General features: G+C 50.2%; 2 protein-coding genes across 4 annotated transcripts in view; one reads left to right on the forward strand and one right to left on the reverse strand.

Annotated features, from left to right (window-relative positions):
* The first annotated feature begins 8,197 nt into the window (after nt 1-8,197).
* ESRP2 (epithelial splicing regulatory protein 2) lies at nt 8,198-14,548 on the forward strand. Of its 2 annotated transcripts, none has more exons than XM_004583970.4 (15): nt 8,198-8,604; nt 8,697-8,825; nt 10,368-10,481; nt 10,590-10,704; nt 11,042-11,140; nt 11,351-11,405; nt 11,479-11,589; nt 11,665-11,797; nt 11,878-11,920; nt 12,098-12,399; nt 12,502-12,714; nt 12,824-13,022; nt 13,178-13,361; nt 13,682-13,847; nt 13,931-14,548. In XM_004583970.4, the coding sequence occupies exons 1-15, from the start codon at nt 8,404-8,406 to the stop codon at nt 14,018-14,020; spliced, it is 2,154 nt and encodes a 717-aa protein (XP_004584027.2). In that variant the 5' UTR covers nt 8,198-8,403; the 3' UTR covers nt 14,021-14,548. The 2 variants fall into 2 exon arrangements, with proteins under 2 accessions (XP_004584027.2, XP_058530767.1); XM_058674784.1 differs by having other exon boundaries at nt 8,280-8,604; nt 11,482-11,589.
* Nucleotides 14,549-16,881: 2,333 nt separating this feature from the next.
* Nucleotides 16,882-25,687, reverse strand: part of NFATC3 (nuclear factor of activated T cells 3) — a 114,330-nt gene continuing 105,524 nt past the window's right edge. For both annotated transcript variants that reach the window (XM_058674782.1, XM_058674783.1), the window contains one exon: nt 16,882-17,428. In XM_058674782.1, coding sequence (XP_058530765.1) covers nt 17,307-17,428 — 122 coding nt within the window. In that variant the 3' untranslated portion in view covers nt 16,882-17,306. The remainder of the gene's footprint in view (nt 17,429-25,687) is intronic.

Genomic DNA, 25,687 nt, shown 5'->3' on the forward strand with positions numbered 1-25,687 from the left:
ATTGATAGGCTCTCCAGTGGTTTTTTTTTTTTTTTAGATTTCTTTTTTGTGCCCAGTGCACTAGTCTAGCAGCTAAAGTGCAGTCATCAGACAGATCTTTCTCTCTGTCTCTCCTCCTCTATATATCTGAGTTTCCAATAACAATAAAACAACAGTTAAAAATCTTAAAAGATCTATTTTTTTTTGGAAAGTAAGATTTACAGAGAGAAGGAGAGACAAAGATCTTCCATCCACTGACTCACTCCCCAAGTGGCCACCATGGCCAGAGCTCGGCTGATCCAAAGCCAGGAACCAGTAGCTTCTTCCAGGTCTCCAACGTGGGTGCAGTGTCCCCAAGCTTGGGTCAACCTCGACTGCTTTCCCAGGCCTCAAGCAGGGAGCTGGATGGGCAGTGGAACAGCCGGCACCCATATGAGATTCCGGTGCATGCAAGGTGAGGACTTTAGACACTAGGCTACCATGCTAGGCCCAGACCCTTCCAAACTATCTCAGGCCCTGGTTCAGGGGTGCCGCTTCCTTGGACCCTACTTCCCCACCTTCATCCCTGGCCCCAGCAGGCAATTACTGAAGGTCCATCTGGCAAAGGCCAGTGCTAGACAGGCAGAAGCCGAGAGCTAAGGTCACATGGGCAAGAAGAGGGATGAGGTTGGGCTTGGGCTGCCTTGGACCCTGGTCAGTATGAGTTTAGCAGCATTAGGTGACCAAGGGCCTCTGAAAAAATGGCCCTGTCTTCATTAGTGGTTTGGGGGCCCCATGCCCGTAAACTCTGCAGATATTATGAACCATGGTCATTAGGGGAGGAATGGCAGGACCTGGTAATCAAAGATCTTCTTGGCAGGGTGATCACTACTATGGTACCATTTGATAAGCTGATGCCTGAAGTGCTGCCATCTGATACCATCTGATATAGGCACCAGCTCAAGTACTGGCTGCTCTACTTCTCATCCAGCTCCTTGCTTATGTCCCTGGGAAAGCAGTAGAAGAAGGTCCAAGTACTTGAGTTCCTATCACCACATGGGAGATCCAGAAGAAGCTCCTAGTTCCTGGCTTTGGCCTGGCTATTGTGGCAATTTGGAAACTGAACCAGTGTAAGGAAGGTTGTGTGTTTCTTCATTTCTTTGTATAATTCCACCTTTCAAATAAATACATCTTTAAAAAAACCTACTGGGGGGTGGCATAGCAAGTAAAGCCTTATCCTGCAGTACCAACATCCCATATGCGCACTGGTTCGAGTCCTAGCTGCTCCACTTCTCATCCAGCTTCCTGATGTACTTAGGAAAGCAGAAGATGGCCCAAGCGCTTGGGTCCCTACACCTACATGGGAGACCCAGAGGAAGCTCCTGGCTCCTGGCTTCAGACTGGCCCAGCCCTGGCTTTGGTGGCCATTCAGGGAGAAACCAGTATATAGAAGACCTTGTGTACACTGGGTTAGGAATAAGTGGGTGTAATCTCTGTTTCCAAATTTTCTATTTCAAAAAATAAAAAAAAAAAAACCACCAAATTTTCTATTTCTTTTCCTGTTTCTGGGGTAAGGAGGGGGAGAGAAGGGGAGAAGCTGCACACAGCCTTCCAACCATCCCAGTACCGGGGATGGGGAATGGCTGCCCGATATCAACCCAGGTTCCCCATGTGGCTCATGCTCCAAGGGTTCTGCCCAAGTGGTTTCAACAGTTCTGAAATGCTGTCAGTCTTGCCGATTCAAGGAGAAAGAAATCCTTCCAAGGTCCATTGGCTGACATAGTCCACCTTACAGTCTCAACTCCAATGCTTGGCTGGGAGTTGTCCAATCTCTTCTGTCTTCCTTCCTCTGCTATGGTATCAGGTGTCCTCAGCAGGCCCCAGTGGGCTGTCTTATCCTCCGTGTGCATCTGGACATGCTGTCCACTGCTCTGTCTTTTCCACTGAGGAAGGCCAGTTCTGATCCATGTACTCCACAGCCAGACCGCCAATCCTGGACGTGAAACCTCAGGCCCCAAATCCCCCTACCTGTGCCATCCCCAGACCTCTGCAGGTACACAAACCAAGTCCCCACAAGCATGCCCCAGGAGGCCAGTGAGCTTCTTCCAGTATCATTGGTGCCCTGGGCCACCCAACCCAGGCCCTGGTGGACCCCTGCACCATGAACCCGGCACTCACCATTCAGGTGGGCCCAAGGACCTGAATCGGGTGACCCAGGCCCCACCCGACACCCCTTCCCATCTCCTCTCTAGTCTTAATAGGTTCTTTGCTGTCTAGCAGACTACACCTCTTTTGGGGCTAGCACAATGGCCTATTAGACTAACTTCCACCTGAGGTGCCCATATGGCACTAGCTGCTCCACTTGCCATCCAGCTCCCTGCTTGTGACCTGAGAAAACAGTAGAGGATGGTTCAATGCCTTGGGACTCTGTACCTGCTTGGGAGACCTGGAAGAAGCTCCTGGCTCCTAGCTCCTGATTGGCTCAGCTCCAGTAATTGTGGCCATGGGGAGTGAACCAGCAGATGGAAGATCTTTCTCTCTGTGTCTCCTCTCTGCAAATCTGATCTGCCTTTCCAATAAAAATAAAAATAAATAAGTCCAGCTAAAGGGCTGAGAGGTCAGTAGGGCTAGAAGACTAAAAAGATGGAGAATGTTACAGTGGAGAGCTATTTCTGGGCAAAGGAATAAGCCCAGTCACAGGGACCTAGACATAGAACTGTGTTATCTTCTTCAAAGGAGAATCCATACACAACCTTTCTTCCCACTACCAGGCCCTTTGCATTCTCTCTCACCCACCCAAGCTCCAATCTCCCTTACCTGGAACAGTTATTCTGGGTCTGGAGGTGGGGTGGAGGCAAAGAAAGATTCCAAGTCTAGGGTCAGTTGCCCAAGCTTCCCCTGGAGTCATGAGAACCAAACACTGATCTGATCACAATGGCATCTGCAGGCAAAGAGCCCAGAACAGAACATTTAATCTGGCTTAGGCATCCAAGAATGTTGCCTAAGGAAGAACCATCAGTGATGGGTATGAAGGGTAAGTAGCAGTTTTCCTGGAAAACAGGGTGATGGCAGGTAAACAGGAGCTCCAGGCAAGGGAGTGCAGCAAGTGCAACACAACCCAGGGCAGCACAATAGCTCAGCCTGCAAGCACTAGTATCCCATACAGACACTGGTTTGTGTCCTGGCTGCTCCACTTCTCATCCAGCTCCCTGCTTGTGGCCTGGGAAGGCAGTCGAGGATGGCCCAAAGCCTTGAGACCCTGCACACCTGTGGGAGAGCCAGAAGAGCTCTTTTTTTTTTTTTTTTTTTTTTTTTAAGATTTTATTGTTATTGGAAAGCCGGATATACAGTGAAGAGGAGAGACAGAGAGGAAGATCTTCCATCCGTTGTTTCACTCCCCAAGTGAGCCGCAACGGCCAGTGCGCGCCGATCTGAAGCCGGGAACCAGGAACCTCTTCCGGGTCTCCCACGCGGGTACAGGGTCCCAAAGCCTTGGGCCGTCCTCAACTGCTTTCCCAGGCCACAAGCAGGGAGCTGGATGGGAAGTGGAGCTGCCGGGATTAGAACCGGCGCCCATATGGGATCCCGGGGCTTTCAAGGTGAGGACTTTAACCGCTAGGCCACGCCGCCAGACCCAGAAGAAGCTCTTGACTTCAGACTGGCTGAGTTCTGGGCATCATGACCATTTAAGAAGTGAATCAGCAGACAGAAGACTTTTCTGTTTCTCCTTCTCGCTGTAAAATCTGCCTTTGAAATAAAAATAAGTATATCTTAAGAATCAGAACCAGGCGTTACAGACCACAGAGAGTGAAGAGGCTGGTATCTGGCCCCCACCTTCTCAGCCACTGTAGTACCTGGAGCTCCATATAGACAGTGCTGGGCAACTGAGAGCCAGACAGGCACTGGGCGACTTTGCGCCTGGCGAAGGAAAAAGAACTAAACATGGGAAAAGGAAATCTTAAGAAGTTGAAACAAAATGTCATCATATGCATCCTTTGCTCAAACTTGCCAGGAAGACCACAAGAAACACCCAGGTGCTACCATCAACTTCTCAGTTTTATAAGTGCTCAGACGGCCTGGTGCAATGGCTCAATGACTAAATTCTCACCTTGTAATTCTGGGATCCCATAAGGGTGCTGGTTCATGTCCTGGCTACTCCACTTCCCATCCAGATCCCTGCTTATAGCCTGAGAAAGCAGTGAGCAAAGCTTACAGCCTTGGTACACTATTCCCACACAGGAGACCAGCAAGAGACCTCTGGCTTCAGATCAGTTCAGCTCCAGCCGTTTGGACCACTTGGGGAGTGAGCCAGCAGATGGAGGATCTTTCGCTCTGTCTGTCCTTCTTTTCATAAATCTGATCTGCCTTTCCAATAATAAAAAATAAATCTTTTTTTTAATTACTCATGCCTTCTAAGGAGAAGGAAATCTGTGACGACATGGCAAAGGGGGGCACGGCTCCTTATGAAAGCGAAATGAAAACCTACATCCCTCCTAAAGGGGAAACAAGAAAAAAGAAGTTTAAGGATCCCAGTGCATCCTAGGGCCTCCTTTGGCTTTTTCTTGTTTTTCTGAATATTGTTCAAAAAAATCACATGAGAGTATTTTAGCATAGCCACCAACGATGTTACAAAGAAACTGGGAGAGATGTGGAACTACACTGCAGGCTTATGAAAAGAAGGCTGTGGTGTCCAGTGCAGTAGCCTAGTGGCTAAATCCTTGCCTAGCATTTGCTGGGATCCCATATGGATGCTGGTTTGTGCCCTGGCTACTCCGCTTCTCATCCAGTTCCCTGCCTGTGGCCTGGGAAGGCAGTAGGGGACAGCCCAAAGCCTTGGGACCCTGCACCCATGTGGGAGACCCAGAAGAAGGTTCTGGCTTTGGATCTGCTCATCTCTGGCCATTGCAGCCACTTTTTAAAAATCTTTCTTATTTTAAAAAAAGATTTATTTTTATTGGAAAGTTAGATTTACAGAGCGGAGGAGAGACAGAGAGGAAGATCTTCCATCCGATGATTCACTCCCCAAATGGCCGCAATGGCCGGAGCTGAGCTGATCTGAAGCCAGGAGCCAGGAGCTTCTTCTGGGTCTCCCACATGGGTGCAGGGTCCCAAGGCTTTGGGCCATTTTCCACTGCTTTGCTAGGCCACCAGTAGGGAGCTAGATGGGAAGTGGGGCAGCTGGGACATGAACCAGTACCCATATGTGATTCCAGTGCTTGGAAGTGGAGGATTAGCTAATAGAGCCATCCTACCAGGTCGCTGGTGCTATTTTCAATAACCACTAGCCTTGTCTGGTATTGTACAGCGTGGTAAATCAGCAGGGAAATTTAAAGCAGAGTCTTGCTTGTGCACAGCACAAATTAGTTCTATACAAGGATGATAGTTTTTTCATCTTCAGTTGTCCCTGATGCATTTTTATGCAAAATCATTGTTCTGTTAAATGATACCACTTTATAAGTGAAAAAAAAGTTACAGCTGTTCTGTTGACATTCTGAATGCTTTTAAGTAAATACTATTTTTTTTTTAATTAAAAAAAGAATCACTGGTAGGCATCCAAAGCACAGAGTGGGGACATGGTAGATGAGAAAGGAACAAGGTGATGAGACTGGGGCGCTTGAAACATGATGCAATCAAGCTCTAAATATGGCCTATATTCAGGAATCCCGGGACCACAGAAGATTCTAAAAAGGGAAGGAAGCTGCCTCGTGAGTGGAGGTGAAGCAACCCTTTTCACTTTCTGCATCCAGCTCAATTGCCTGCCCTCACCATCTGGTTCAACAGCGTCGGTGCGCCCTCTAGTGGGCCTGGTGGAGGCGCGGCAAGCAGCGGCCGCAGTGGTCCTGGAGATCCGGGCAGAGGATCTGGGTCTGGGCAAGGGTCCTCGCAGGTGCCCCCAGCGTCCAGTCCTGTTCCACCGCGGGATCTTTTCTCGCCAGGAAAGGGTGTGTGTGTGTGTGGGGGGCGAAACGCCTTTTCCATTCCTTTTCCCCGAGAACTTTCCACCAGAGCCGAGAACTTCCCGCCAGAGCCACCACACTCTTGGCCCCTCCCCAGGGCAGAGCTGAGATTAAGCAGAACTGTACGTGTGAGGCCCACGGGACCCCCTCCCTGCCCCTTTGGAGCCTCACTCCCATTCATTCATTCGCTCATTCATTCATTTGGGACTAATGAACCCCAAGAACCAAATGGACTCTCAGATGAGGAAAAACAGAAATCTCCCAACTTCAGAGTGGACCCCTGCCATGATACGAGGAGCTCAGGGGTGAAAAGCATGAGGAACACCTGGAGTGATTACAGCAGGGGCACAGAGGGAAGGGGAGGAAGCATAGCCCCTTCCCTTGCCTCCCTCCCCCAAGAGACCCTGGGACCCAAGGGAGGCTTACCATCGCTGAAGAACCCGAAGACAGAAGCTGAACACCACAAAAACTGTTCATTCAATGCTGGGGTGCACTAGTGTCCTCAAGTGAGGGGGCCATACATGACCACTAAGTCATGTTGCAAATGGTGGCCTGTTGGGGGACGGGGTGAGAGTTTAGCAGTATTGGGTGATGTGGGAGGCCCCACATGAAGGAGTGAGTGAACCAATCAGGGATTCCCGTTATCTGAACAGATTTAGTTTTACCAGAAGAGTCCGAATGTCAGAAACCGGCTAGCAATGGTGGACACGGGGACACTGAGATTTGGGGAAACTGCCCTGGGTACCAGCTGCTGCCACCTGGAGGGGACCTGGACCTGCCTGAGCGCTCTGCAGTGGGGATGCGCACTGGACCACCAGGGATGCTACAATGGCTGGGTCAATTCTGAAGGAAAGCTTCCCGAAGGATCTGAGGAGGAGGGGGACGAGGGCAGGCTCCGGATGGGGGCACCACGAGGGGAGAGAACCAGCCCACGGAGCATCGGGATCGCTCGCGGTAGACGTGGAGCTTCTGTCCTGACAGAGTAACTCCAGATTTCAGCAACCTGGGGGTTACAGCTTCTGGGGTTTTTGGGAGTTAGCACCCATAGGCGCGTCCGGTAGGGAGGTCCGACTCTTCCTGACGCAGGCGTGCGGTCTCACCTCATGGTTGCACCACGCCCCACAAGCAAATATTTAACATTCCCGGCTTATAGGGGGCGGGGCCTGGGCAGGGACCTTCTCTCCTCCCTCCCCCGCACGGCTGATTGTTTAGTGCTTCCGGTGGGGGGCGTGGAGACAGCCTGGAGGGGGGCGTGGAGACAGCCTGGAGAGGGGCTGCCACCCGCCCACATCGGTCTCCAGGGTTGGTAACCTGGAGTGTGCGTTTCTGTCCTTCCGTGTTTGTATTCCTGCACCTCTGCTGGCCCTCTCTGGTGGGAACGTGGTCCCTCCACCCTGGGGTCGCGCCCCCTCCTTCGTCTACAGGCCAGGATGGCTCCCGCCTCAGTCTTCTATTGGGCTTCCGCCAGGCTGGAGCCTGATTTTCCTACCGAGACTCTTAGGTTTCACAGTCACATCAACTGGGAGAATTGGGGAAGCCGGGAACCCAGCTCTGAGGGGTGAAGGGACTAATCCTAATGGGGTCGTGGGCTCCGAATGCAATTAGAAGGTGCAGCCCCCACAGGCACACTAACAGTCTACCAAGCAACAGGTCGCTAGAGCGACGAAAAGACACCCCAACATGGAACGGCTCCAGATTAACTAGTGAACTGGGGTGAAAGGGACCTTCCATCTCTGATCCACAGTGACCCTTCTGTGACACCGCGGGCACTTCCCGGAGAAGCCGGAATAAGGCCCAGCCCGGACACTTGCGTGAACAAGTCCTTCCCCTGGCGTCTCTGGTGAACCCTACCTCACAAAGAACCTGCAAATATCCACGCCGTTCTTGCCCTCCCAAGAACTTCTGGGGGGTCTCCCCCTCCCCCACGGGCCTCCAGGTGGTACCTATCGTTTTCACCACCCTCATTGACAACTGGTGTCTTCCATCAACACACCTGCCGTCGTGGCCCCCATAGCGCCCCCGTAACTCTCACGGACTGTAGAAGTCCTCTGGCTTTGCATATTCCTTTGAGGCAATCTCAAGGTTCCCTCCAGAAGCCCCATGGAGGAAGGAGGGGTTCGCTCCCAGAGCCAGGCAGGACCACGGCGGGGAACCGGAGCCGACCTCCCGAGCTCGCGTCCCGGCCCGCCCGGAGTGCGCATCCCGGGCTGAGAGCCGGTCCTCCTCCCTCCAGGTTCCCGGGGCCCGCCCCTGGCGTCACGTGGCCGGCAGGTAACTCGCCCCGGGAGGCGGGGGCCGGTAGCCGGCCCGCCCTTGCCGGGCGCCGCGGGCGGGTCTCTGCAGCGCCCACTGCGTCGGCCGGGCCGCAGGTGCCTCCCCCAACACTCCGCGTCCCGCCCAAGCTCCTCCGCGTCGGCCGTCGGTCGGTGCGTGCGTGCGCCTCTTCGGTCCGCGTGTGTCTGGCCGAGCGCCCCCTGCCTCAGCGGCCATGCCTCCGCCGCCGCCTCCGCCTCCCCCGCCCCCAGGCCCAGATCCCACCGAAGACCCCTCTGCGGACCCGTGCTCCGGGCCCGGATCCTTGGTCGTCCTGTTCGGGGCCACAGCCGGTGCCCTGGGGCCGGACCTGGGCTCCGACGAGACCGACTTAATCCTTCTAGTCTGGCAAGTGGTGGAGCCGCGGAGCCGCCAGGTAGGGTGAACAGAAGTGGCGGGGGTTCGCCCGGGGAGCTTCCCGGCCCGGAGGGGGCGCGGCGGCTGATCGGATTCCTCCGCCGCTCTCAGGTGGGGACGCTGCACAAGTCGCTGGTTCGCGCCGAGGGGGCCTCCCTGAGCCCACAGTGCCGCGAGGCCAGCGGCCTGAGTGCCGACAGCCTGGCGCGGGCCGAGTCGCTGGACAAGGTGCTGCAGCAGGTGAGCGCCGCAGCCGGTGTGGGTGGCCGCACCGCCGGGACGAATCCACCGCGAGAGGCGGTGGCAGGCGAGGCCTGGGGCGCCACGACCAACCCGCCCGGCAGCGGGACGGGGTCTCCTTTGAAACTTTGAACCAATCCCGCGCGTGTCTGCGTGCGTGGGCCATTCCCAGGGGCGTCTTACTTTTCAGGCTTCACGAGGGTCAATTTCTACTCTGAGGAGTTGGGGGTGCAGACTTAGAGCTCCACCTCCGACCCCCACGCCGGGGTCTCCCAGCGAGAAGGGAGCGAGGCTGGAGCGCCTCTGGGAACCTGCGGGGTCAGCTCTCCCGAAGCAGCAGCCGGAAGTGAAAGGGGCGAGAGGCCAGACCTGGCCACACAGGTCGCCCCGTCCCCGCCGCAGGCGTCCTCCACCCGCCCGCCGGCCTGGGAGCGGGGGTGTAGGGCGGTGTCTGCCCCAAAGGCAGACGCCGCCAGGTGTAAGCTGCTCGTCTAGGCCTGTCCCGGCCTACTGGTTAAGCATGGGGCGCAGCTCGGACCCCAGCTCGGGGGTAGCGGGGAGCTACCTGCTCGCTGGGGTGAAATGGGAATGGGTTCCCATTGCTGTCTACTTTTACCCATCTTCCCCTCTGCACACGCACTGTGCTGGACTCTCGGGAGTCATGAGTTTTAAGCTCGTTCTTTCATCTTCCCACAAAGTCTGGTGGTGGTGCCTGGTGAGGAAACACAGGTGTTGAGTCTGAATGCGGCCCCTGGAACGCTCCCGGTGCAGCCCCTACTTGGGGAGTGTGTCAGGGAGTTGTTGGAGGGGTTGCCTCCCTCTTCCAGCCTCAGGTTGTAAAGTGTCACACAGAATTGGCAGGGACGGGGGGTGGGGCTCCGTGATGGGTGTTTGTACCTGTTGTTCTCCAGCGGGAATGGAGGCTGGGGGAGGAGCTGGGCAGCCTCAGGAGTGCCACCCCCTCCAAGAGCAAACAGCCCAGTGCCAGCCGGTCGATAGGGTGTGGGTCAAAGCTCATGCTGCCCCTGGTGTCCAAGTATGGAGCTTTGTCCTTGGAGTTTGTCTAGCTCTAGTTGGCCAGACCCGGAGGCGGGGCTGCCATTGACCGTGAGCCTTCTGGCCCTCTGGCAGGCCTGGGCCTCCCCCACCTGTCTGAGGTGGTGCCTGATCAGAGACAGGTTTAACCTGCTTTGCCCCGCCCCTTCCCACCTGCTTGTTCCACTCCACCAGGTGTTTGCTCTGGCTCCACTCCAGACTGCAGGAGTGTGTTGTGTGTGTGTCAGAGAGGGAGAGAGATGGGGGCTTTAGTTTTGTTACTGCCCTCATCTGGCCTGGAGGAGATGACAGTGGACTGGGGCAGGGCTGGGGGCTGGGAGGAAAGGCTTGGCCCAGCAGGAGTGGCCTCCTCCCTCCCAGGCTGGGTGGGGCTGCACATCTGGCTGAACCAGCTTTGCAACCTGAAGCCTCCTTCCTCCTGCCACCTGTTCCTGCCTGCCCAGCTGTGAGTTTGTATCTGTCTCTCTTCCCATTCCCTGTCCCCAGTTCTCACAGCTGGTGACTGGGGATGTGGCTCTGCTGGGCGGGGGCCCCTACGTCCTCTGCACTGATGGGCAGCAGTTGCTGCGACAGGTCCTGCACCCCGAGGCCTCTAGAAAGGTATGTTATGGAAAGCGCCATGGGATGGGTTCTCAGATACCTTTTATTGTGGAGGTGGGCAAGGCACCTCAATTCCCCCAGTCATCCACCACTCCCATGTGCCCCTAGAACCTGGAGCTCCCCGATACCTTCTTCTCCTTCTACGACCTCCGCAGAGAGTTCCACATGCAGCACCCAAGCACCTGCCCTGCCAGGGACCTCACTGTGGCCACCATGGCACAGGGTATCTGTGAGCCAGCAGGGTTAGGGTGGAGGGGTAGCTATGGGCTACGTGTTTCTCAGTGCATGTGTGTTGGTGGACATGCTGTGTGAACAAATGTTGAGTCTGTACACCTGCTGAGGTCTTGTGTGTACTCTTGTCTTTGTGTGTGCTGGGATGTGTTTGCAATGTGGGTGTATGTCTGCGTGATGCCTATGCTGGAGAGCCTCCTGCTCTTATGAACTGGGCCCAAACAGATGTTTTCTGGCATTTGTCTTTAGAGGGATTGGAACCCAGGTGTGGGAAGCATTAGTGTCCCCAGGGACTCTCATGCTGGGATTTGCTACTTCTCTGTCCACAGATTTGGGACTTGAGACAGATGCCACTGAGGATGATTTTGGGGTCTGGGAAGTTAAGACCATGGTCGCTGTCATCCTTCACCTGCTTGACGGGCCCAGTGGTAAGGTTTCCCTTGGGCCTGTTACCACTCTCAGGGTTGGGTGGAAGGTGGTCACTACAAGTCCTCCTTCCCACTTGTGGCCTGTAAGAGACCACAGGGTGGGAGTCCATTTGTCACCTCATCCCTTCACCTGCCGTCTTCCCGCAGTGTTTGGTGGAGAGGGACCTCTCCCTTCCGCCAGACCCTGCTCACGCCCATGTCATCTCTCAGGTCAATTGTTTTCCAAGCCTGAGGTGATAAAGCAGAAATATGAGACGGGGCCTTGGTAAGTGTGGGACAGGGGTGATGGTGGGGGTGACAACAGCTGGCCAGCTCTGACTTGTGCTCTGCCCCCACAGCAGCAAAGCTGATGTGGTGGACAGTGAGACTGTGGTTCGGGCCCGAGGGTTGCCTTGGCAGTCATCGGACCAGGACGTGGCTCGCTTCTTCAAAGGGCTAAATATTGCCAGGTGGGTGTGGAGGTTTGGGGTGGGGTGCGAGAGGGCTAGTCTACCCAGAGAGTACTAACAGCACTGGCTCTGCAGGGGTGGTGTAGCGCTCTGCCTCAACGCCCAGGGTCGCAGAAATGGTGAGGCCCTCATCCGCTTTGTGGACAGCGAGCAGCGGGACCTGGCGCTGCAGAGACACAAGCACCACATGGGAGTCCGTTACATTGAGGTGAGGTTCTGGGCTGGAGTGCACCAGGGCACAGGTGAGCCAAGCCTGAGACCCAAGGGTCCCTCCCTCCATACCCACAGGTATATAAAGCAACAGGAGAGGAGTTTGTAAAGATTGCAGGGGGTGAGTATCCTACCCCTACCCCTGCTCCAGCAGGGCTTCATTCCTCCACCACCCAATTCTCGACCTATACTCCACCTTTCCTACCGTCCTCCTTATCCCCACCCCTACCTCTGTTTCAACGTGTGTCCGGAAGAGCATGAATGAAGTCAACAGGTGACTCCCATGCCCTGAACCCAGGCACATCACTAGAGGTGGCTCGCTTCCTGTCCCAGGAAGACCAGGTGATCCTGCGGCTGCGCGGACTGCCCTTTTCGGCTGGGCCAGCGGACGTGCTAAGCTTCTTGGGGCCAGAGTGCCCAGTGACTGGGGGTGCAGATGGACTGCTCTTTGTGCGCCACCCTGATGGTCGGCCAACTGGTGATGCGTTTGCACTCTTTGCCTGTGAGGAGCTGGCCCAGGCTGCCCTGCGTAGGCACAAGGGCATGCTGGGCAAGCGATACATTGAACTCTTCCGGAGCACTGCAGCTGAAGTGCAGCAGGTGAGCACCTGAGGCTCCCAAACCCACTTCCCAGGGTGCCTCCCCTCCTCGTGCTACTTCCAGATCTGGTTATGACCAGCCTGCTGCTGCTTTCTTCACTAGGTCCTGAATCGCTATGCATCTAGCTCACTCCTGCCTACGCTGACGGCTCCACTGCTGCCGATCCCCTTCCCACTGGTGCCTGGAACTGGGAGGGACTGCATACGCCTCCGAGGCCTGCCCTACACTGCCACCATTGAAGACATTCTGAGCTTTCTGGGGGAGGCAGCAGCTGACATCCGGCCTCATGGAGTGCATATAGTACTCAACCAGCAGGTAAGGCTGCCACCAGTAGGGACACACACACAAATGGTTAGGAATGGATATGTGTTGGAGGTAAGGCACCCTTAAACCTGGCTGACTGCTTACCAGAACATGTGTGCAGGGCCGGCCATCAGGTGATGCCTTCATCCAGATGATATCAGCTGAGCGGGCCCTGGCTGCTGCTCAACGTAGCCATAAGAAGGTGATGAAGGAACGCTATGTGGAGGTGGTCCCCTGCTCCACAGAGGAGATGAGTCGTGTGCTGATGGGGGGTACCTTGGGCCGCAGTGGCATGTCCCCTCCACCCTGCAAGTTGCCCTGTGAGTGCCTCAGAGTTTGGGGAATCAGGAGGCAGGTGGGGGTGAGGCTGTTATAAACCCCCACCTTCTGTGTTTGAAAGCAGGGCCTCCTTTTTTTGGCTGCTCTGCTCAGGGTGGCTGGGCTCCCTGCAGATGGTCTTTACTTCTGTTTCCAGGCCTCTCTCCGCCCACCTACGCTACCTTCCAGGCCACCCCAACCCTCATTCCCACAGAGACAGCTGCTCTTTATTCCTCGGCACTGCTCCCAGCTGCCAGGGTGCCTGCTGCCCCCACCCCTGTTGCCTACTACCCAGGGCCAGCCACTCAGCTCTACATGAACTACACAGCCTACTACCCCAGGTACCCTGCTTAGAGGCACTCCCTGCTCCCTGGTCTGGTTTGGAGGGAGGATTATGATGTCATTTCTGGGGTAGGTAACTTAAGGTCTGTTGGAGACTGGACTTTATTCTGAAATGGTAAAAGCTAAACAGGTGCAGAATGGCTGCCACCACAAAAAGAATCACAGAGGACCCTGTAGAAGCAGTTTTAGGGGAGGAGGAAAATCTAAGCACGAGGCAGAGGCAGGGGAGGAAGGAGGGTAGAAGGAAGGAGGGAGGAAGGAAGGTCTTGGTCTAGGCTACAGGTGGACTAAAACTCTCATCTTTACCATCCCATCCTAGCCCCCCTGTCTCTCCCACCACTGTGGGCTACCTTGCCACGCCCCCCGCTGCCCTGGCCTCTGCTCCCACCTCAGTATTGTCCCAGCCAGGGGCCTTGGTCCGCATGCAGGGTGTCCCATACACAGCTGGCATGAAGGATCTGCTCAGTGTCTTCCAAACCTACCAGGTGAGGTGGCATGGTTAGCAGGTTTGTGGGCCTGGCTGTGCCTGAACTGCTGCCCTAAGTCACCAGTGTGTCCCTTTTTGTAGCTCGCCCCTGATGACTACACCAGTCTGATGCCTGTTGCTGACCCATCTCGCACTGTGTTACAAGCCCCCAAGGAGTGGGTGTGTTTGTAGAAGCCAGTAGGTAAGCTGGCTGCTGCCAAACTAACATGCCTTTCCTGCATCCAGAGGACCACCACTCTCAACCCAGTGGTTTCTTTCTGACTTGCCAAAATTCTCATCACACATCCAGGAGACCAAACCTAACTCCACTTCCCACTATTTCCCTGCCTGCTCATTCCCGGTACCTTCAATTTGTGGCTCCTGAAAATGTCCATATGAGCCTCTCTACTACCCCCATAACTGTGGTATGGGGTGGGGAGGCAGAGCAAGTCTGGCCCTCAAGATACTTGTACCTCAGAGACCATGCTGGACCATGAGTGGCCCCACTAAGGATGCTAGATGGACACAAGCTATTTGATGAACTGTGCTGCAGAATCCCTAAAGGACACTAGGGGGCAGGAGGCCCCTATATGAAGACTCAGGCTTGAATTTCATAGGGAACATGCTGCCACTTTTCCTGCACACCCTGCGAAGGACAGTTACCCTAAAGCCAGCAAGACATGATGGAATGTCCTCTGCACCCGTTAAAGGGTGTGGAACTGAAGCTGCGGGAAGAATTTGGGACTTCATGCTCTCCTCCATTAAAAAACAACTTCCCAACTAAGTGGACTTTTTAAAAGCTGCAGTGCTGTTAGCTTTACCCTCAGAGCGAAGGGCTCCACAACAGCTCCAGGCGGAGGAAAACAGATTCCAAGCAAGCTGTCAACCTGTCACCATTTATTATTTCAGCACTACAACTGAGGAGCCGGAACCGCTGGCTTTTTCCCTTTGTGTTTGTGCAAGGAGCGCTGCACTCCTGTAAAAGGTCTGAAAATACAAAATGTACAAGAAAACACAATCTCAAGTGTTGTAAACATAACTGAGAACCATTTCTTTACTCAGCATCCATTTTTACAAAAGGTTTCAACTTGAGCCCATCTGAGCCTTAAAGATGACCAACTATTCTGAATGTCAAAAACAGGGCTTCACAGCCATGCCCAGCAAAAGTCTGATAGAAAGTTAGACCCTGGGCAACAGCACCACATGTGAACCTGAAGACACCTGTTTCTTTTACAGTTGTTTTCAGCCATGTTTTTCTGTGCATCCCCAGTAAGCAGAAAGCCACTCATTCCATTCCTCAACCCAGGATCTGGCGTGGGTTTGAGAGAGAAGGGGTTCATGCTAGCACATGCCCAGTTGCTCAGTGCTGCTACTAGAAATCAATTTGCATAGTCCAATGGATGTGTGCCTTAACATTACTATGCTGCGCAAAAATTGCAAAGCCAAAAAGTACTCTTACATGAAGCTTTTACAAAAGCTGATATAAAATGGCTTACATAGTATACAAAGCTCTATTTTAAAATTTAACCTTTATTTTAAATAGGAAAGCATTTCTAATGCTACAGGCATCAAGGTATTTCAAAGGCATCAAAGTTTGGTGCATAGCGACTCTGGATCATGGAGGCTTTTTTCTTGGGGGGAGCAAAGCAACCCCCAAAGGGTCTTGGAAGGGGACCTTTTACAAGAACCCGAGGTGAGGCAGCTAACCAGGGACAAGACTGGTCACTTCTCTGGAACTTGACCTGAGAAGCCAACCAACTGCTTCTTCAAGGGAACCTGTGGGTTTGCAACTCCAGGTCTTGAAGCAAATTTCCTGTCACACACTACATGACACAAAAACTTTCAAAGACGATTTAACTGAACTCCAAGAAAGGTTAGAGTGATTTGCTGAAGGATCGACATTTTCCCATAACTAGCTATAGGGGGAAAATCTAAAACAACATTTTTTTCTTAAACATGTTTTCTCATCCTGGTCAAGAACTTTTACACTGACTAGAGGTGGTGAGCAACAGGTTGACCCCCTTAGCCTCATTAAGCAGGGTGTTTAGCATGTAGGGCCCATAATCCCTGGAATAAAAGCATTAAGTCTTCAACCGTCCAGCATACTATCTGACATGGAGGCATTCAAAAAAATGAAGTATATTATCCATCTGAAAACACACTTTTAGGTAACAAACCTCATTAGCAAAGAAGTAAGGGCAGGATTTGGAGAAAGTCCCCAGGTTGGGCACTGCTTTGGTAGATAGCAGGCTGAAGTTCTATTGGGCCCTGTCTTGGACGCTAGCCTCCCCAGCCACAGCACCAGGACATCTTTGGTGTCCAGGGTTGGGTCTATGATGCCATCTCGTTTTTGGATGTGACCTCAAAACCTTCTGGGGAAAAGGCTGGTTTTCAGGTCATACAGTCGAGGTTGGGTAGACCAGAATCATGTTGAGTTGTAAACCACAGAGACTAAGTCAGCCGGTGTGCATCTTAAATCCTTCCCGTTCCATGTCCTGCACCTTCTCTTCCTGTCCTGATGCACAGCGCTGGTCTGTACTTGCCCCCTGACCCAGCCTGGCCTCTAGCAAACAGTGAGGACTGAGAAACTGCTTGAGCCTTTATGGGACTGGCTTCAAGGGTCACAGCACAGCTAAAGGCAGCTGCTGCCACTAGGAAAAGGTTCTGGGACCAGAGGAGAAACACCAGGAGCCCTCCACAGCCTACCAGTTTTAAGAGGGCAGGAAACAGCTAAAACACCACTTCTCAAAAGTCTCCTTACATAGCTAAGGTTCTAAGGGAAAAAAGCAACTTCAACCTGGAGCCAGTATGGAGAGACTGCAGGAAAATTACCTAGAAAGTTACAAAATGGCTATGCTCTGGAATGTCTTTATATTCCAACATTTCAATGATGGAATGGTCTCTTCTTGTTTTATCTAACAACAGTTTGCTTTTATAAAGAGGTATGAGCTACATTTGGCTTCATTTCCTATAAATCTATGAAAGGCTTCAGGAAACATGCTAAGTTTCTGATGCATAGGTGTGGGCTTGGGACAATTTTTTTTTCTATTTTGTTTGCCTCTGCAAGGTTTTATCAAAAGTTCTTATTTTAAAAATATCATCAAAACTAAAGGGCCCTTCAAATGACCAGAAAGCAGTATAAATCATCAACCCCAGATGAGCAACCAGGTTACCCGCAAAAGCAGCATCTCTGAAATGGAGCTTGCTGCATTCACACTCAGAGCACCCATCATATAAAAGTATCCTATTTAAATATCAAAAAGCAAAGCTCATTTTCCCAAAACACAAACAGTCTATGTAGCTCCTGTTCTTTTACAAAATCTACCCAAGGCCTGAGGTGGAGGAATGAGGCTTTCCCCAAAAATGCTGAGTCCAACTCCGGGCACTGGTCCTGATGGCTGCAGAGCTGGAAACTGAAGATCCAACGAAGAGAAGCACGCTGAGACGTTGCCGTCGACAAAAGGCTATAGCGGTACTGCTACAGCCCGTCGGATCTTCCCAAATCCAGGGACTTGGGACCTGGAAGGGGAGCCTCCTGGCTCACCCCTGGTCCTTGGGAGACAGAAATCTGGGACATATCTCTCCCAATTATCTCATTCACTGAAAAATAAGAATAGGGAGAGTGATCAGTGACTTCTCAGGGACTGTCCACGTGATGCCAAATGCTGAGCACTCTCCCAAGCTAAGTGGCATTAGAGGCAAAAATATTCCCCAAGCTCTTTTCAGTTTAGGTTGGGGGCTCAGAGAACAAAAAACATTTTTACCACCATTCTATAGGCTCAAGCTCCAAAGTAGTGAGTAGGAAGATTTTTTAAATATAGATTTATTTACTTTTATTTGAAGACAGATTTTACAAAAGAAGGAAGGGAGAGACCTTCCATCCACTAGCTGCAATGACCAGAGCTAAGATGGCCCAAAGCTTGGAGTCAGGAGCTTTTTCTGGTTCTCCTGTGTGGGTATAGGGTCCCAAGGCCATGGGGTCACCATCGAGTGTTGTCCCAGGCCATAAGTAGAGAGCTGAATTGGATGTGGAACAGCCAGGACACGGGCCCATAGGGGATCCCTATGTTTGCTAGGTGAGGATTTAGTCAATGCGCCACTGTGCCAGGCCCTATACCCCAACAAGGAACTTCTGAAGTATTTAACTTAATGTAACATTTCCTTAGTGTTTTTGGAAAGGTTTCTAATTCACCTGGTATATAAAGTAAACAGTATAAACAGATGCCGTGCACTGTTTGGTAAAACACTGAGATTTCGAGGTTACTTGTTCTATCAATATAGTATCCTTTACTATGTGGGGATATTTGCACTGTTTGTGATAGGAGGCGTCTGCTTGGTTCTCTGACATGCAAAGTAATTCAGGGAGCACAGTTTGTTGTGAGGTCCGGTATAAAGAACTTTCAGGCCTGGTGTGATAGCTCAGTGGTTAAACCCTTGCCTTGCAACCGCCAGGATCTGACGTGGGCACCAGTTCATGTCCTGGCTGATCCACTTCCCTTCAAGCTCCCTGCTTGTGGCCTCGGAAAGCAGTCAAGGACAGCCAAAAGCCTTGGAACCCTGCACCCACGTTGGGAGACCCAGAGGAGGCTCTTGGCTCCTGGCTCTGGATCAGCTCAGCCCTGGACTTTGTGGTGACTTGAAAAGTGAACCAGCTAATAGAAGGTCTTTCTGTCTCCTTTCTGTGGATCTGCCTTTGCAATAAAAATAAATCTTTAAAAAAATCCATCTTCTAGAACCAATATAGAGGGAAATTCCAAATTCCCCCCAGTAAAAAACAGTTTAATTCTCAAAATATTTCATTTCCAGTATTCTCAAACTAAAGATTCTATACTGGGCTCGGCAGCGTGGCCTAGTGGCTAAGGTCCTCGCCTTGATCCCATATGGCCGCTGGTTCTTATCCCGGCAGCTCCACTTCCTCTTTATCTCTCCTCCTCTCAGTATATCTGACTTTGTAATAAAAATAAAATAAAATAAAAAGACTCTATACTAATTCCATTCCTAAGCACATATACATAAGAAATGAACACATATCCACATAAAAATTTGTACTTCACCTTTCACACCAGGGTTATTCATTTAGCCAAATGACTACCAAGTAATAAATGGTAAATAAAGCATGGAGAAACAGGCAAATGTCATTCATAGAATGCTCAGCTTTAAAATGGGATGAAGTTCTGTTAGTACTACAACTGATGGACCTTGGAAACCATGCCAAGTAAAAGGAACTAGTTACAAAAGGACACATAAGGGGCCCGGCGGCATGGCCCAACGGCTAAAGTCCTTGCCCTGAATGCGCTGGGAACCCATATGGGCGCCGGTTCTAATCCCGGCAGCTCCACTTCCCATCCAGCTCCAAGCTTGTGGCCTGGGAAAAGCAGTTGAGGACAGCCCAAAGCTTTGGGACCCTGCACCCGCGTGGGAGACCCAGAAGAGGTTCCTGGTTCCTGGCTTCAGATCGGCGCAGCACCGGCCATTGCGGTTACTTGGGGAGTGAATCATCGGACGGAAGATCTTCCTCTCTGTCCCTCCTTCTCTCTGTATATCTGACTTTGTAATAAAAATAAATAAATCTTTAAAAAAAAAACAAAAGGACACATAATATTCCATTTATATACACCAATCCAGAGACAGAAAATAGATTATGAGCTCAGTGTAATGTCTCAACTGGCTAATCCTCCCCCTTTAAGCTCAGGATCCCACATGAGAACTGGTTTATGTCCTGGCTGCTCCACTTCCCAGTAGGCTCCCTACTTGTTGCCTGGGAAAGCAGCAGAGGATGGGCCAAGGCCTTGAGACCCTGTACCCATGTGGGAGACTTAGAGGGGATTTCTGGCTCCTGACTTCAAATCTGCCCAGCTCTGGCCATTGTGGCTACTTGGGAATAAGCCAGTGGATGGAGGATCTTCCTCTCTGACTATGCCTTTCAATTACTAGATGCATGGAGAGAGAAACAGGTAATGTCTAGTAATGAGTATGAGATTTCGTTTTGGCACAATAAAAATGTTCTAAAATTAGCCAGTGGTGATGGTTGCACAACTGTGAACTGTGACTCTACTAAAAGCCACTTAATTATATACTTCTGAGGGTCAGCGTTTGTAGTTTTTAAACATCTCAATACAACTGTTCAAAGCAGACACCAGTGATCATGTTTAAAATCATTGAACTGGTTTATGCATTTTGTTTGAAAAGCAGAGACAAAGATCATTTATCAGCACACCTAGCAAAAAAGCCAGGGCTGGTTCAGGTCACTACCAGGAACTCTAAACTCAAGCTAGGCCTTCTCAGCAAGAAGCCAAAATCGAAATTACAGCTGAGACTCAAACTCAGGAGCACCAACATGGGGTACAGGCATTCCAGCGGATGCTTTTCTTGCGGTGCCAAATACTGTGTCCCCAATTTTTTAAAAGATTTATTTATTTATTTTTATTACAAAGTAAGATATAGAGAGGAGAGACAGAGAGGAAGATCTTCCGTCCGATGATTCACTCCCCAAGTGAGACGCAACGGCTGGTGCTGTGCTGATCCGAACCCGGGAACCAGAAACCTCTTCCAGGTCTCCCATGCAGGTGCAGGGTCCCAAAGCTTTGGGCTGTCCTCAACTGCTTTCCCAGGCCACAAGCAGGGAGCTGGATGGGAAGTGGAGCTGCCGGGATTAGAACTGGCGTCCATATGGGATCCCGGCGCGTTCAAGGGGAGGACTTTAGCTGTTAGGCCATGCCGCCGGTCCCGTGTCCCAAATTTTTAAAGATTGATGGATAGCCTTTTAGTCATTATGCAATTAAGAAAATATTCTTCTGTTTTCTGTACTGATATGACTATAGGGGAAGGGAACTGACATCTACACATTCCACAAATACTTACTGAACATCTATGGCTTAAAGTTTACAACTGAACTTAAAATTTTTTTACTTTAAAAAAAATTTGATTATTTGAAAAATTTATGTAAGATTAGTAAATTCCACATTTTCCTGATACAGATTTAGAAGTATTGGGGTTCCTCCCACTGACCATCTTATTTACCACTACCAATACTGAGCCTAAGAAAGGAAAGAATGATGCTGTCACTACTGGAACTAAAAAGGGAATGAGTTTTTGAGCAGGAATGTGGTTGCTTATGTTTGAAAATGGACTGAAGGGCCTGGTGCGATAGCGTAGTGGTTAAAGTCCTCCCCTTGCACGCCCAGGATCCCATATGGGCACCGGTTCTAATCCCAGCAGCCCCACTTCCCATCCAGCTCCCTGCTTGTGGCCTGGGAAAGCAGTCGAGGATGGCCCAAAGCTTTGGGACCCTGCACCCACGTGGTGAAGACCACGAAGAAGCTCCTGGCTCCTGGCTTCGGACTGGCTCAACTCCGGTTGCTGCCGCCTCTTGGGGAGTGAACCATCGGACGGAAGACCTTCCTCTCTGTTTCTCCTCCTCTCTGTATTTCTGCCTTTCCAATAAAAAATAAATAAATAAATAAATCTTAAGAAAAAAAAAAAGGAACTGAAAATGCAAACATTCCAGTGGTATAATTAGTAGGCAGAAGATTATAAGAACCATAAATTTGGGTATATTCATATCCTTTAGATAGCAAGAAGCAAGATTATTAAATGTTTTTTAAAAATGGTACCTGATTTTGACAGTCATCTTTCTCATCACTTATCCCTTGCAAATAAAGAAACATATCTTTTGATTCTTATTTCACTGTTCAAGTTTTAGAACTATAAGCTGATTAAAAATAGTGCTTTACCATAAAAAAAAAGTTGCTGTCCTAGGAATATCTTCAGAAGCAGTTAAATGTTTTGATACTCCTAAGGAGAATCACTACTCATCCACTTCCCAACACCATTTAAAAAAGAAAAACTCATTTTCTGATTTGTAAGATTCTATGGTTTGCAACAAAAGTCTCTTCAACAGTGTGATATTTCTGTTCTTCCCTAACAAGTTATGATTTTTTTTTTCTTTCACTTAACTTCTTCACCTGGCTGAAGCAACCTGGAAGACTTCACAGTTTAGAATTTTAAGACTATAAGTCAAAAATATTTCCCAGAAAAGACCACTGATCAACTATACACAGAAATACATTAAACTAGGGAGGCCGGGTGGCGGCAAAAAAAAAAAAAATACATTGAACTATGATTCCCTAGTTTGTAATTCAACAACAACCAGTAGATTTGAGTTCCAACAGGGCCATAATTTTGTCTCTCACTCTCCATTTAATCATTAGTGACTATATACATTGAGTGCAGAGTAACAGTCCTTGACAATTATTATTTCTACTGGAAAAACAGATTTACAGAGAGAAGGAAAGCCAGATCTTCCACCTGCTGGTTCATTCCTCCAGTGGCTGCAACAGAACTGAACCGATCTGAAGCCAGAGGTTTCTTCCAGATCTCCCACATGGGTACAGGGTTCCAAGGCTTTGGGCCATCCTTAGCTTTCTCAGGCCACAACCAGGGAGATGGAAGGGAACTGGAGCAGCCAGGACATGAACTGGCACTCATATGGGATCCTGGCAGATACAAGGTGAGGAATTTTGCAATTAGACTTCATGCCGAACCCTTTATTTGGGGATCTGGAACAACAAAAATGTTTAAGTGGGGCCCGGCGGCATGGCCTAGCGGCTAAAGTCCTCCCCTTGAACGCGCCGGGATCCCATATGGGCGCCGGTTCTAATCCCGGCAGCTCAATTTCCCATCCAGCTCCAAGCTTGTGGCCTGGGAAAGCAGTTGAGGACAGCCCAAAGCTTTGGGACCCTGCACCTGCGTGGGAGACCTGGAAGAGGTTCCTGGTTCCCAGCTTCAGATCGGCGCGCATCAGCCATTGCGGCTCACTTGGGGAGTGAACCATCGGACGGAAGATCTTCCTCTCTGTCTCTCCTCCTCTCTGTATATCTGACTTTGTAATGAAAATAAATCTTTAAAAAAAAAAAGTTTAAGTAACTGCTCCAGGTGAACTACTGAACAATATTTTTAGAAAAGGGTGGATATTATGGCACAGCAGGTTGAGGTACCACTTGGGATACCAGCATCTCATTATCCAAGCATTGGTTTGAGACCCATATGTGCTTGAGATTTCATATCTGACCCAGGTCCCTAAAGCATGCCTGGGAAAGGAGAAGATGTTTCAAATACTTAGGTCCTTCCTGGCCATGCGAGAGACTGGATGGCATTTCTGGCTCCTGGTTCTTGTGAATATTTATAGAGTGAACTGTCAGATAAAAAATTTCTCTTCCTCTAAGTCACTTTGTTTTTTAGATAAACAGATAAATCTTAGCAAATGAAATAAAAACAAAGCATGGAAGTTATAACTGTAACAAAGTACTTTAATAATCCTTGAGCAAAAACAGCCTGTGGAGCCACTAAATAAAGCAACAATGGTATTCCATATAGGTTCTGGTTCAAGGCCCAGCTGGTGGGCCCAGCGCTGTGGCCTAGTGGCTAAAGTCCTCACCTTGAATATGCTGGAATCCCATATGGGCGCCGGTTCTGGTCCAGGCAGCCCTGCTTCCCATCCAGTTCCCAGCTTGTGGCCTGGGAAAGCAGTTGAGGACGGCCCAAAACCTTGGGATCCTGCAGCTGCATGGGAGACCTGGAGGAGGTTCCTGGCTCCTGGCTTCAAATCAGCACAACACTGGCCGTTGTAGTCACTTGGGTTCCTCTCTGTCTCTGTGTGTATGTGACTTTCCAATAAAAATAAACAAATCTTAAAAGACCCAGCTGGCTGGTCCTTTTTTTTCCCTTTCTTCATCTCTCCTTTTTCTTTCCTTTTTAGGATTTATTCATTTTTATTGGAAAGGCAAATTTACAGAGGGAAGAAGGAACAGAGAAATATCTTCCATTTGCTGGTTCACTCCCAACTGGCTGCAATGGCCAGAGTAAGCCACTAAGAAGCCAGGAGCTGCGAGCTTATTCCGGGTCTCCTAAATGTGTGTAGATTCCCAGGGCATTGGGCCATCCTCCACTGCTTTCCCAGGACATAAGCAGGGAGCAGGATTGGAAGTTGAGCAGCTAGGCCACGAACGAGCATCAACATGGGATGTCTGTGCTTGGAGGTGGAGAATTAACCAGCCAGTCCCTGCTGCATCTCTGATCCGCTGCTCCCTGATAATGCACTTGGGAAACCAGAAGATGGCTGTAGAACTTAGGTTCCTGCACCTACATGGGAGATTCAAAGGAAACTCCTTTCTCCTGGCTTTAGAGTAGCCCAGCTCCAGCTGTTGTGGTCACTTGGAGAATGGATCAGTAGATAGAACATCTTTCTGTTTCTCCCTTTCTCTGTAACTCTTTCAAATAAATATATCTGAAAATAAAAGACCACTGTTAATTATGCAACTCCTCTGCTTTTATTCTCACATATCTCATTCAGGATGAGAGTGTGGCTCCCACTTCTGGGTTTCTGAAACAGTTATTTCTGTCTGCTGGAACAGGCCAAAAATAAGGTGTCAACTAAAGCAAGTTAAGACTACTACTAGGGGATCTTATGGGTGCTGGTTTATGTCCCGGCTGCTCCACTTCCCATCCAGCTCCCTACCTGAAGCTTGGGAAAGCAGGGGAGAATGGCCCAAAGCCTTGGGAACCTGCACCTGTGTGAAACTCCTGGCTCCGGATTGGCTCAGCTCTAGTTGTTGTGGCCATTAGGGAAGTGAACCAGCAATTAAGATTGTTCTCTCTTTCCTCTCTCCATACATTTGATCTGCTTTTCCTCTAAAATTAATTAAATAAAATCTTTAAAAACAATTTTTTTCTTAAAAAAAAAATGAAGGAAGGAAGATAAAAAAAGGACTATTACTGGTAAAGAGCAGGTGTTTAGCCTAACAGTTCAGATGCTTGCATCCCACATCAAAGTACCCGGACTTAACTCTTTACAGTTTTCTGCTGATACAGACCCAGAGAGGGGGCAATGATAGCTACAGTAGTCAGGTTCTTGTCTTTCATGTGAGACCTGGACTGGTTTCCCAGCCCCAGCCACTAAGGGCATTTGGAGGGCTTGGGAGGGGGTGAACCAGCAGATGGAGCACATTTTCTTGCTCTCCTTTCCTCTGTTTGTCAAATATATATACCTTGTAAAAGGGCTGTTACTGACAAACACGATAAAAAAATATGTAAGGTCATTAGCAACCCTGATTCACATGATTTCTTAAAAACACTAATGCTTGCTCTTTCATCATTTTTCACTTCATTCTGAATGAATCTGTTAATGTATTTAAACTAGTCACTAAGTAGCTTTTTTGGGTTTTACCAACTTAAGAACAGAGATGTTTATTCCCCTAAGGTAAAGGTTTGTCATTTTCCTTTCTTTGAAGAGTAAAGTGAACATGAGTTAACGGCTCTCAAATAGCAGTGCTAGCAGGTTATGTAGGTCACACCATCTAGCCCACTTCTGGCAGTTTAGAGTCTCATCCTCCTCCCACCCCAATACACACACCACAACACCTGGATTGGCATGCGATCTTTCCTTGTAAAGCTGCAACAATTTGTCAAAAGTTAATGTGCTGCAAAAGGCAGTGGAAGTCATCCCAAGTGCTTGGGCACTTCCTACCAATGTGGGAGACTTGGATAGAATTCCTGGTTCTTGGTTTTGCCCTGACCAAGATCTGGTTTTTCTGGTTATGTGGGAATATCACCTTCTCTCTATAAATCTGTCTTTCCAATATAAATGAAAAACAAAACAAAACTAAACTAAACTAAAAACCCCAGGGCTTGCATGATAGCTTAACTATTGGCTGTTTCACTCCCCCAGAGGCCTCAATAGCTGGAGCCCAGCCAATCTGAAGGCAGGAGTCAGGAACTTCTTCTGCGTCTCTCACGTGGGTGCAGGGTACCAAGGCTTTGTGCTGCTCTTGACTGCTTTCCCAGGCCACAAGCAGGAAGCTG

Source organism: Ochotona princeps, chromosome 16 (genome assembly GCF_030435755.1).
Source record: "Ochotona princeps isolate mOchPri1 chromosome 16, mOchPri1.hap1, whole genome shotgun sequence".
NCBI classification, from domain to species: Eukaryota; Metazoa; Chordata; class Mammalia; order Lagomorpha; family Ochotonidae; genus Ochotona; species Ochotona princeps.

Coding starts and splice junctions, on each gene's coding strand:
- ESRP2 (XM_004583970.4), top strand. CDS start 8,404: ATGCCTCCGCCGCCGCCTCCGCCTCCCCCGCCCCCAGGCCCAGATCCC. Junction 11,406..11,478: donor AAATATGAGACGGGGCCTTG/GTAAGTGTGGGA, acceptor CTGCCCCCACAG/CAGCAAAGCTGATGTGGTGG. Junction 11,590..11,664: donor AAAGGGCTAAATATTGCCAG/GTGGGTGTGGAG, acceptor CTGGCTCTGCAG/GGGTGGTGTAGCGCTCTGCC.